Source organism: Melanerpes formicivorus, unplaced genomic scaffold (genome assembly GCF_026170545.1).
Source record: "Melanerpes formicivorus ecotype bairdi unplaced genomic scaffold, bMelFor1.0.p_v2 SCAF_48, whole genome shotgun sequence".
NCBI classification, from domain to species: Eukaryota; Metazoa; Chordata; class Aves; order Piciformes; family Picidae; genus Melanerpes; species Melanerpes formicivorus.
Window position 1 is genome coordinate 4804260 of NW_027142400.1, and position 12276 is coordinate 4816535.

General features: G+C 42.5%; 1 protein-coding gene across 7 annotated transcripts in view; it reads left to right on the top strand.

The window, feature by feature from the left end:
- The window catches only part of CEP170B (centrosomal protein 170B), a 59555-nt gene that overhangs the window by 12727 nt on the left and 34552 nt on the right, over positions 1-12276 (top strand). For 6 of the 7 annotated variants that reach the window (XM_068160262.1, XM_068160263.1, XM_068160268.1 and 3 more), the window contains exons 1-2: positions 7159-7211; positions 8444-8582. In XM_068160262.1, coding sequence (XP_068016363.1) covers positions 7161-7211; positions 8444-8582 — 190 coding nt within the window. In that variant the 5' untranslated portion in view covers positions 7159-7160. Of the gene's footprint in view, positions 1-1357; positions 1448-4232; positions 4312-7152; positions 7212-8443; positions 8583-12276 lie in introns of those variants that run through there. The other variant, XM_068160269.1, reaches the window with a different exon arrangement.

Genomic DNA, 12276 nt, shown 5'->3' on the forward strand with positions numbered 1-12276 from the left:
AGGGCAGTCTTCTGGCCAGTTATGTGCTTACTTCATGCTGGTACTTCAGGGTTGTTCTGAAGAACAGTTCTCCTGGGCTGACATAGGCTCTGAGGGGGGGGAGGTGCCATTTATCACCTTTTTTGGTATTACCAATGTGCTCAAGATTGGCAGGGGCAGAAGAAACTCCTGCAAATGGTAACAGTTTGGTAAAGTCCCTTTGTGTTTTCACCGAAGAGTTTTCCTGAAAAAACATTTGCCTCTGCATGCTCACAAGGAAGTAGATAATAGCTTGCTGAGAGCAATGTTGTGGAAACCAACGTGTTTATACTTGGGAAAAGGAAAGGACTTTTCACCAAGAACCTGTTGGTTGATGTCCAGGAAGAGGAGGAGTCTGGCTCGCCTTGGTGCACTGGCATCACACCCTATCCTCCACAGCCTGAGATACCAGGGAGCTCTCATTGTTGTGTCCATGTGTTGATAGAGTGACTGGTCCCAGTAACCCGGTGAGGTCAACTGCAGCAAGAATTCAAGTTACGAGAGGCAGTAGGTCTAAACACAGTGTCTGGTATCTTTATAGCTGTAATGCCATATTTGAACATTGAGAGATTTTATTCTAACGCTTCTTCCTCAGAAATCTGACAGTGTTCCTGCTGAAGCACTATACTCTCTTTTGAAGATAAAATGTATTTGATACTTGTGTGCTATGGCAAAGCCAGTGGCGCCAAATCAATGTCTGGTTCAGTGTTCTCCAACCAAGCTGTAAATTTGATTTTCCTACCGTTGCTTACTTTCTCATCTCAAGTTTGTTAACCTCCTTCCAGTGTGGAAAACATCCTAGAATTTAAATCAGCTCCAAGGCATAATCCTGGGAACAGTATACATTATTGTAAATAAGTCTGGATTGTAATTTAAGAAAGTGATGATTCTCTCTTTGAAAAATAGGAAGAAATCCTCCCAAATAGGAATGTCCCTAGTGATGAAGCCGCTGGCTTCAGCTGGTGAAAAATGGAGCCCATCTATTTCACTCTGGATGAAATCTTGCCCCTAGGGTTTTGGTTTGACTGGTTTTGTTTTCAACGTGTATTGATATACTTTATTGAAATTATGGCATAGTCTTGACAGCCTTCAGGGATTTTTATTTTTAATTTTTTCCCCTCTGTAAATCATGTATTGTCTTCAGTGAACTGTTTGAAAAGTGATGGAAGCATTTACTGTTTATCCTTTATTTATTGTAGTAAATAATATTTAATCCTTCCTACTTTCCCCCTCTCTTCTCCTTCCCTACATCAAGTTAGTTTAATGCCTAAATGTTGCTTTGGCTCACAGTGTCTCTCATGCCTGACTGGTCTCACATTCATTGTGCTTTCATTGCCAGTCCCGCAGTGTCGATAAGCAGCATGCTGTAATCAACTATGACAAGGAGAAAGATGAGCACTGGGTGAAGGATCTTGGGAGCTTAAATGGCGTAAGTAGCAAACCTCATGGCTGATGAAGGTGAACATGCGGCGTGCTGAGTCTGCAAGTGCTTGTGTGCTTACTTAATTCTGCTGTTAGACCTTTTTGGGTCACTGGAAGTGTTGGCATGAGTTAAGCTAAACATACATAATTATTTGCAAGGCCTGAAATCTGGAGGTCATGTAGCATCTTGACTTAGAAAAAAGCTTTGGCGGATGTTGTTTTTCTTTTTTCCTTCCAGTGTCCTTGCAGAATGCCTTGGAGCTCACAAAATCATAGAGCCTCTTGCAAAAGAGGAGGAAATAAATTCAATCTCATTTCAGGAAGGTTAATGTTAAACTGGTGAATATTCTGAAGCAGCTGTTCAGTATGAGCAGGATGACCTCTTGGCAATGAAGTCGTCAGTGCATGGAGTGATTTACGAGACGATGAGATGTGCAATTTCTTGCCGAAGAAACTCTTTAAAACCACCACCCTTTTTTTTTTTTAATAATAAAAATTGTTTTTTGCCCACCCTGAGCCTGGCTTGTGTGAAGACCATGTGATACTATGAGCCTAGAAGAGGGAGCTGAGCCTGCCTGAATTTTAACCCTTGCTCTGGTCCTGCTTCATGGGGTGGTGTTAGGCAGCTTGGTGAGGACTTTTATCTGCCCACCTTAATTCTGTGATTATTAAATACACTGTCATAGTTAAGAGAGTTCTAATGCCATGGCATGCTTCTTTTTTTGGCTGTTTCATCATACCCGCAAAGCTGTTCCTATGCTGGAGCAGGTCTAAGCTAGACTCATATCAGTCATTGTTTTGGGCTTAGAAACAGAAGCCCTCCACCATCATAACCACAAAGCCACAAGATGAACCCAGAAACTTGAACAAAAACAGTAACTAAAGCAGACTTAAACTGTTCTGCCTCTTCTGACATCTGAAAACATAAAGAATGAGTGCTAATCCTTCTTAGCCTAATAGCTGAAAGCAAAGAGCCCTACTAAAATAGGAGTATTTCCAGTGACTGGATCTCTGGTTCAAAACTTAGTGGGAAAATAGCAGCTGAAAATTGTAAACAGCTTGCAAGAGAGGGAAGGCTTGTACCATTAATTCACTTTTATCTTTATGTGCTGAAGCATGTGAATTTACAACATCTTAATAACAAATGTGTGCTCAGAGGGGCACTTTTGAGGACCTTGATTTAATTCCATTTTTAGAATGTGCTTTTATTTTATATTTATTCTGTGGCTTGTCAACAATGCATTACATGGCTTTTCTGGGTAATCTGGTTCATATAATTGTCAACATGTTTTTATTATTTTTGTTATAATGCTTATCAGATTCTGCAGTTTTTGTTCTGGGTTTTTTGGTTTTAAAGGCAGCAATAAGCAGTTTACTTAGGTTATTTCATTTGAAGTAACTGCAGATGAATAGATAATGACATAAAAATTTTCTTGCATACTTCTGTTCTGCAGAAAATTCAGCAAAGAATGATGTGTGTTCCAAATCTGACTGTTGTGGGATTTTTAAATATTAAAACATTTCATGCAAATAGAAATTCCATGCCTTTTAACCAGCTTCACTGCTTTTATTCGGAAATTACAGGCCTGTTCCCCATTAAATTGCTAGGAAGCTGGGGACTGTTGTCTGCTGAAGTTCTAGTTTCCTGCTCTAGTATTTATTTTTCTCCTGTAGTTAATACTTTGTCTTATCATGTATGTTTGGCTTGGCTGAGGTGAGAAGGCAGAAGGAAAAGACTGCCTCAGTGGTGACAGCATGTAAATTCATTTTCTGTCTCATCAGAGTGCAACTGCATTTATATTGAGGCTACAAAGACCCAGCAGTGGGTTTCTGGTCCATGAGGCTGGGTGAATCCCACCTTATGAGGCAGGGTAACTCTTGACATCTGTGACTGCCCCAGGTGCAACTGTGTGCCCCATCAGGACATTGGTGCTTCCTAACCAAGTTCCTGATTTGTTTATATTTGGCCCAGGTTATTACAAAGGTACATTATTTGTGAAAGATGCCCATGAGCACTTGATTTGTTCCATGAGAATTGTACCTTAGGGAGTTGCCTCAGATAGCAGACATCTGAGGCATCCATGACATTTGTTCACTGTGAAGTACATTGCTTGCACCTTTATGAGGATAACTTATTTTCTTTGCCTGGAGCACAGGAGAAATGAGCCTGTGAATCTTGTGTGTGAGTGGCCTGCTGTACTGATAGATGGTGTCTTGGATAATATGGCCTCAGACATCATGGTGAGGCCACTTCAAATGCTTCCTTTTCCTGTGTATTTCCATTGCACCTTCCTCTGTGATAGATTTTGCTTGTTAAATTACCGGGCCTTGGGGCTGACACCAGTCTTGTTTGACATGAATGGAAAGCTGATTCCCAGCTCAGTAATTGGAGTGTGAGTTGTAGTGTTTGCAACTCTTGCTGGTTGCAAAGGGTGGAGGAGAACTGAGACTGTCTGAAGTTCCTAACTTCAGGCACCTCATTTACATGTTCAAGTCAGGGACTAAAATTTCCTTTGCAGCTGGTGGAAAAGTAAATCTCCCTAGAGGTCCCTTCAGAGCACCATGTTTTGAAGCATAATTGGAGTGCTCTAACATGCCCATGGGAGCTACTTGCTGTTGTTGGTTTTCCTAGGGAACTTAGCTCCTCACCTGGCTGACTGTGCTAGTGCACCCTGAATGTATGCAGTACTGCTGACCGATGGGCCTGCGTACCCTTCAGGAGTGCTGTCCATGTGAGAAGCATCATCTTGATACCCTCAGTCAAAAGCCATTCCTGTGCTTCTTTCCTGCAGACATTCGTCAATGATGTGAGGATTCCTGACCAGAAGTACATCACCCTGAAACTGAATGATGTTATTCGCTTCGGCTATGATATCCTTCTTATCTGAAGAGGGAGTGGGCTGGGATCTTTGAGCTTTGTGCTATTTGGTGCATGGACAGTTAACAGTGCTAATTGTGAGTAATAAGTAAGGGTGTTTTTCATGCCTTCCGAAGCCTTTGGCTAGCTTATAAACTTGTGCTTCCTCACCATGGACCTGATTTGGAGCATATTAATCATCATGCCTACTACCTTCACTGGACTTTGAATTGGGCCCTGCACTGACAGTCGTGACTGCAGGTTGTGTTTGGAAGTGCTTCTTCAGTCTCTTTCTAAGGAAGCATTGTGAGTTTTAATTTTTCAGTGGTAATTCTAGCTGGTATTAAATAGGGAGCAAATATACTTTATATGCTTTTGTATGAACTAACATCTTCCTACTTTTTTCATCTACCTTTTGTGATTTTGTTAGTCCTTAAACACAAATGCTTGTATTCAGGCAGTTCGTAGGTCTTCAGCCCTAAACACTTAGCTTTCGGTTTTGTGATCAGACTCTTGATTCTGCGTTGATTGATGTTTGCCTGTGCAGGTTGCTTCTGACACAAAATGCGAGAGTAAATCTCTCTTCAGCAATAGCAAATTTCACTTCTGTTGAGGGAGGCTAGATTGCAGTTAATGCTTCATTTACAGAGTCACAAATCCTGCTAGTGTCTGCCAAAATACCTTTGCCTTTATCCCTTTCCTTCTTATCCTGATGTGAGTGTGTGCCTGGCTATAAGCATAGATGCTGGAATGCCTTTCTCAGCCTACAGAGCAACAGTGGTAAGTGGAGGCTCTTATTGCTGCCTTTTCATGTAAACTGATCTTTTTTTTTTTTTCACTTTTTTTCGGTTGCTTCTATCTGCCAGACTTTACCCACTCAGGCTGAATTTAGAAGTAGCAAGTCTCTTCTCTAGGTTTCTTTTTTCTTTTGTGGGAAAATTTCAGTTAAATAGTTTAGATATTTCTGAGAATAGAGGCAGAGACTAAGTTTTACATTGAAGGGGGAGGAATTGTTTGGCTGGAAAACTGTGCATTCTCGATCCCAAGGCCACATTCTTGTACCTTTTGTTGGCCCCGTTGCAGTCAGTTTGTGTTTGGTCATGCTGTAGCTCTTGAAATACTCCAAACATTGCTGAAGCAGTGGGGAGAAGCTGAGCCTCCCTGGTCTTCCAGGGGCTGTGGGCACCTTGGTTCGAAGCAGTGACAGCGCAAGAGCTCACTGTTAACAACAGAGGTGCTTAAACTCTGATGTGTATGCGACCCTGAATCTGCTGGAAAACAGTTTTCAAGGGCTTGTGTGAGGTCATACTTTTGGTCTTGCTCTGTCTCTTGCCGTTTTAGAGATAACAAATCCTTGCCTCACAGTGAGGTGGTTGTTTTTTTTTAAAGTGAGGGAGGTGTTGAATCTTTTTTAATAAAAAAGGAAGGAGACAAATTATTTACCTTCATATCAGTATTTAAACAAGATGCAGCTGATGAGGATTCAGGAATACATGAGGAAAAATACTGAGTGCTGCCCAGTGGTATAGCCCTGTTATCTACATCATTAAAAGTGGCAACTCAGTGCACATATGATAAGGCCTGTTAGAGTCCCAGGGCAGCCTCAGTTCTAGCTTTTCTTGACTTGGCAACTTTGCAAATGTTTTGATGTCAGTGGTCCTGTGTCTTCTCATCTCTAGGTGTGTGGGGAAAACTGTGCAAAACTTGCTGTGAGCTCCAGCCTAGTGAAGGCATAAGGCATGCCTACAGCGTGGGTGGGTTTTAATGGATGCGATACAGGTTTACACTTACAGAAAGCAGTTCTGAGCACTAAGCAGCTGAGTTGAAGAGTTTAGTACTGCAGCCCTTACATGAATATTCATGTTAAATGAATGATTGCTTTTATGAATAGTCAAATTTATTGCCCTCAACAGGAAAACTTTAAAGAATGGTAGGTTTTAGAGTAATCTTTTTACTTCAGAATTCTTGCTATGGCAGTTACAGTCTCTTTCTCTCCTTTGTAGCACTTTCTGTGTATACTGCATCCAGCTCAGGGTAGATGGCAGCTCCTGAGGTCTCAGCCAGCTGTGTGCTGTTGCATAGGAGCCCTTGTCACTTTTCCATTTACAGTTTCACTTACAGACTGAGTGGTGTTTCCCTGCTGTGCCAGTTTCACTGGGTTTATTTTTAGTCTAACGTTTTCCATCTTTTCTTTTTCTTCCTGTTTGCTCTGTGCTGATTGAGTTGTTTGTGATGGCATTGCCAGATGCTGCCCCTTTTATTTTTTTCCCCATGCAGTAGTGCTGAGGATTATTGCCTAGGCACAATCATGTGGAATGCCTCCCTCCATAAGAGGTCACAGCAGCTCATGACCTGATTTAATTTTCATCCAGGAAACTGCAGTGGCTGAAAGGCCTTGTCAGCCAGGAGAGCACAATAGGCCCCAGCATTCCTGCAGGGAGAAGAACTTGTCTAAAGCATGCAAGATAGCCCCATTTTGGCTAGAATGTCATGAAGACAGAGTGGTCTGCCTAGAGCTGCCGGCTGGGTGGAGAGGAGCAGGATGTGAGTTGAGTCAGGGCTTTACCTGCTCCCCTGAGCTGCATGGAGCTGCTAGTGCTCTCTCAAGTTGCTCGTGCCCTGCTCCCCTGTCAGGTGCCCTTCAGTTGACAAGGGTCTTGCCAGCAGACTTGATTGCATGCTCTCTTGCAAAATACGCTCAACAAAGACCATGGTGAGGTGCAGTGCCGGCAACTTCCAGTACCTTATGTATTTTAAGCTTCTCTGGTTTTATGATCTTGTTTTCTGTCTGTGACTAAATGCTACATTTCTCCATCCGTCCAATTCCTTTGCCATTTCCTTAATGAGTTCTGTACATTCAAACATGTACGTGCTGGAACAAATTCAACACAAAGTCCCAGAAGAAGCACTAAAGGTAAGGATGTCCGGATACAGGTGCATTTAAAAAAATCATTTGGTAAGTGCTCTAGTAGTGGTCAAGCAGAGTGAAGTAGTAAAGTGCTCTTGATGACAGTGAAACATTCCACTATGTGAGGCTCTCCTTGGATTGGAACTTCAAAGAACTGCCTTTGAGGAGAGGTATATTACCCAGTTATCTCAACTATAATTTCTCTTATCCGTTTGCTAACATATAGTTGAAATTATTTATGATGTTATTGCTGCCAAAAGAAAAAGGTTACCAAAGCTGTAACCTGTTAAAGAATACTCAGCACATTATGGGCAAAACAAAGCAGAACTTGTTCCCTCCCAGAAGCAGAGTGCAGATGCCTTTTTCTGAGCATGGTGATTCATATACATCATCTAATTTTTGCCTTCAAGCTCCCAATTTTTACTTACTGAGCAGTCCTCTTATGAGTGAAGTGTTGTTTAAACAAAAACTGCAGTAGCAGGTACAAACTGTTCACGCATCCTCTTATCTAAGGCAGAAAAGCCACCCCCTCTAGGCAAGAAAGCTGGCTTGTTCAGCTGAGGCACTGGGTTATCAGTGCCAAGGATCACTTCTTGGCTAGCAAATAATTTCCCTAGCCCATGTTCCGTGTTTAGGACTTGGAGAAGATCTGAAATGTAACAGTTAGAATTGGGCAAATGATTAATTGAATGTGCTCAGGGGTAATCTGGATGTGTACACCCTTTTATTAATTTGCTTCTAATAAACCCACTTTTAAATTGCTCATTTACCGTGTTAATGTGGAGGCTGTTTTAAGGCAGAATTGTTCCTAGCTGGAGAGAGGGGTTTGGAGAGAAAAAATTAAACTATGTTTTAATTGCCTTGGCTGAAAAGCTGAACTAATGCAGCCCTGAAAGAATTTATAATGTTGCTTTGAGAACAAAAGAGATTTCAGGACTTGAATCCTGAGAGGATTCTTCTCAGTTTATTCTTAAAAGGATTTCCTGATTACCTGTTTTGCAAACTTAAGGCACAGTAACCTTCTCCTGGACTTAATAACTTCCAAACTGCATATTTGAAAGCCTCTTAGCTGGCATTTCTGTAGCCTCTACTAGTGTGTGTTTTCTTTTTGTGGCAGAACATGGCTGCAGTATTTGCCTTTGTGTTATCCATTTGTGGGGGAGAGTGGTTTTATCTTTTCCATAGCCTAGCACACAGGTGGCACGGGCACCCTACAGCTGTTGCTTGTGTCTCTGCAGCATGAGAAGTACACCAGCCAACTGCAGATGAATTACAAAGGCACGCCAATGAAGAGGGCGGAGCAGCCCATGGAGCATGGTGTCTACACTGAGTCCCCACAAGCAAAGATAGAGAAAGGAGAGAGGAAAGCAATTACAGGTACTTGCTTGGAAACCAGTTAACCAAGATTCAGAACAAAGTGCCTCTTGAGCTCTGACTGGGTCATGATTCTGACAGTACAGTGTTGTGGGTTGTGTCTAGAAGCAGTTCGAGAAGAGTCATGTTTCTAAACCTCTAAGTATTCCAGACTCTAAATTTTTGGAGATTCAGCCTCTGAAGAAAACCAGCTGGCATTGATGGCTCACACATGCATTGTCTCTGTGTGTGTGCTGGAGAACCTGTGGGCTGAGCAGGTTTGGCAAGTTCTTTGGCACCTGTCTGGTCTATTTTTAATTTCCTGATTGTGAGCTGGTGTTTGAACAGAGATGATGACTCAGAGGATGTATGGCTGCTGTGGCATGGTGCTGGTAGGCAGGCAATGGAAAAATAAATCCTTTCTTTCCAGAAGCCCTGTATGTTTTTTAATGGCTGCATTTCCTAACATGTAGAACTGAAACCGACTTCCAAACTGGGAGATGCTTACTTCAGGTTCACTCCTCCCCACCTCAAAACTTTTCCATTTAAAAAAATTCCTTCTGTTCTCCATTTCTTGTGCCTTTCTTTACAGACCCTTTGCCAAACTTGTTCCCTCCCTACTCTCCAGCAGTCTTATCTTGCCCATGTGATACAAGTTGCCCCCTTCCGTACATATTGCCTCAGCAGGTCTCTCCCCAGTTCTCAGGTATTGGTGCCCTTCAAGAGGTTTGTGATGCAGGGGGGAAACAGATATGGTCTTGTAGAATCCCAGTGACAGATGCCAGTCTGGTCTTGTGGCACCAGGGTGTTAGTGATTTGAAAGCTTTAGGGTCAGCAGGAGACTGCCCTTGGAATCTGCTGGAGGAAGAAGTAGGGAGATGAATGGAGGGAAGAAAACGGGCAAGGGAAAGAGTGAGACAACATTTTGGGCAAGGTGAACTAGAGGTAGATACAGCACCTTTCTAGAAAAGTGTACAACTTTGGGTATATCTGTTAAGTCTCTGTGGTAATTAAATGGAATGGGTTGGATGACCTTAATCTCCCATATATTGTCTTTATGAAAATCTGTCTAAACTCACGTGGTATACTAAAACAGAGTAGTATTTCTCCCTGGTCTCATTGTGGCTTCCAGCTGTGAATCAAAGCACATCCAACATGCATCCATGTGCCCAACTCCCATTTGCCACACCATAAAACCTTCCTTTGTTTTGCTTTAGCTGTGCCTGTGTGTTGCCCTCCCCCATGCATGTGGTGTGTGTGTAACTTTGCCTCACAAGCATGCAGGTAAAGGGTGAAGCTGGTGATTATTAACCTTGACATCATGGAGGGTGAGAAAAGGTGAACCTCACTGTGGGGAGAGCTCTCCAGCTGCCTTTCAAGGGGCATGGGGTTTGTGGAAAGCATTGCCAGTGACTGGAATCAGTTTGCATTTGCTGCTGCTAGGTTGTATGAACACTAATTTTTATTCTTGCCACCTTTCAAATTACTCACTGGTTGGTTCTAACCTACATAGCATAAGCACTTATTATTTGGAACACCTTCAAAGTCAGGTCGTTGGGTGACTTTTCAGCAAGGTGACCCATTTCTCTAGCGTTGTAGCTCATAGACCTGCAGATGTTTCTGTCATCGTTAGTGGGTGTGGAGCATAGGTCTAAGTCAAAAAAGGCTGTGAGTACATCCTGGGGGACGGTGCTGAAGTGTGTCATGTGCAATGGGACTAAGATACAAACAAAAATAATCTCTGAAATGCTGCTAACCCCACTGAAAGATGGAAGAATTCAGGACTTTTTGTTGGAAATATCTTGCTAGATTGGACTGAAGCCCGTGGAAGCAAGAGGGAATCTGAGCATTAAATCAGCTCTCCAAATAGCGTCTCTGTCACATGAGCAGAATGATCAGTGGGTCCCTTTTTTCATCTGCGATGTGACTAATTCACCTTGTCTTCAGCTGCACACATGCACAATTTCTCCTTGGTTGCTTGGAGGAGTGGCAGCAATTTAAAATGAATAGTGGAAAGAAGAATGTAGTATTCTTACTGGTAGTGGGCTTGCTCCCTGGCAGCAGAAAGAAGCTGTAGGGAAAGAGCTTTTTGCTAAGCCTGTAGGTATTTAGGAATTTGCATTCACTAATTAAAGCAAGGTCTGGAGTGACAAAAGCCTTTAAAGGATCGCTTCCCAGGGCCAGGGTGGAAAAGAGGCAGAGGGAATGCAAGCTTTCAGGGAAGAGGTTTAACAAAACAATGTGAACAATTAGAGCTGCTTAGAAATGGGAGGAGGTGAGGGGCTGAGGATAAAGAGTTCAAGCGGAGTGAATGGGAAACAGTCATTTAGTCTTCTATGCTGTTGAACTGGCAGCTTTTGGGTTTATGTTGCCTGTAAGCAGAAAATCGTTGATCTTTGTGAAATGTTTGAGGTAAGGAACTTGGTAAAGCCTATGAGTTAGATATAGATATGAATAAGAAAATTGCCCACAGGTCTGTCAAGTATATTCTAAAAATAACCATCAGCACTCATGTTTAAAGCCTTAAGCAATCCAGCCTTGAACCGAGCAGATTTTGAAACTCACAATCCCCATCTGTTGCTACCTGAGTGGTGGTACTGGATGAGATAATCTACTTTGTAGTCTTCTGTTCTCAACATATAGTTAATCCTCAAGCTGAGGCCAATAATTTATTTATTAAAAAAAAAAAAAAAGCCCTCACAGTCTGATGGGACTAGATAATACTGAATCTGATGACTAACCTCTGAATAACTGCTGTAGGTCTGAGTTTCCCGGGGTGGAGGCTGCCCACAGCATCCAGCTGAAATGGGCATCACCAACTACAGGAACAAGATTCAAACTTCTCCCAGGCTGTGTGAAAGAGGCTTACTGGTCAGGTTAGCATCTGTGTCATTAGGGTGTCCTCTCAACAGAGTGACCTGCTTGAAAGTCCGGTTCATGTCCAGGGCTGAGGCCAGCAGGCAGCATGGGTGGAGGCAGTGGGAGTTATGCCCAGCAGTGAAGTGGTTTCCATGGTCGTTGGCTGCTTTCCCCATGAGATCATGGCAATAGTCATTTAGATGCACAGCTCTACCCTAACCTTTAATTTAGACCAGTGGTGGTGGTGAATCTGCTTTCCATTTGAGCTGGGGTGGTGGTAGCTGCAGCATGTTAAAGGTTTTACCATGTAATTGGTACAAATAAATTTGCGATTGTCGACCTGATTTGAAAGCCTCTGGGAGCTGTGTATGTTCACAGCAGGTACAAAGGACCAGGCCTTATGTGTGCCACATATATGTGAAATAAATACTGCAGCAAAGTGTCAGAGAATTCTTTTTGATTATTCCTACTGAGTCTGAATTCTCAATGTTAGAGGGGAGTTAAAATGCAGAGATGTAAGGAATTAATTTTAAAATGTTCTGGCTAGATCATCTCTGTGTTTTACTTTAAAACCTCTGCCGTAAAAAGACTACTTTGCATCTTCTGAAGATGGACATTATTGTTATTAATAATGAATCAAAAATGGTTTGACTTAAAGCAAGCTGGATTTCTCATGCTTTTGTTGTGAGTTGCTGTAGACAGCTTTAAAGCTGTGTATGCTTCTGTCAGCAAAGAAATCTGCTCTTGCTGTTCACTTCTCCCTTGTGATGGTTTGAAGCTTTGTGAGGACCTTGGGGAAGCGCAGCCCTTATCCTCTCATGACCACAGGGGACGCGTTCAAGGGAGATCAGACCGTTCC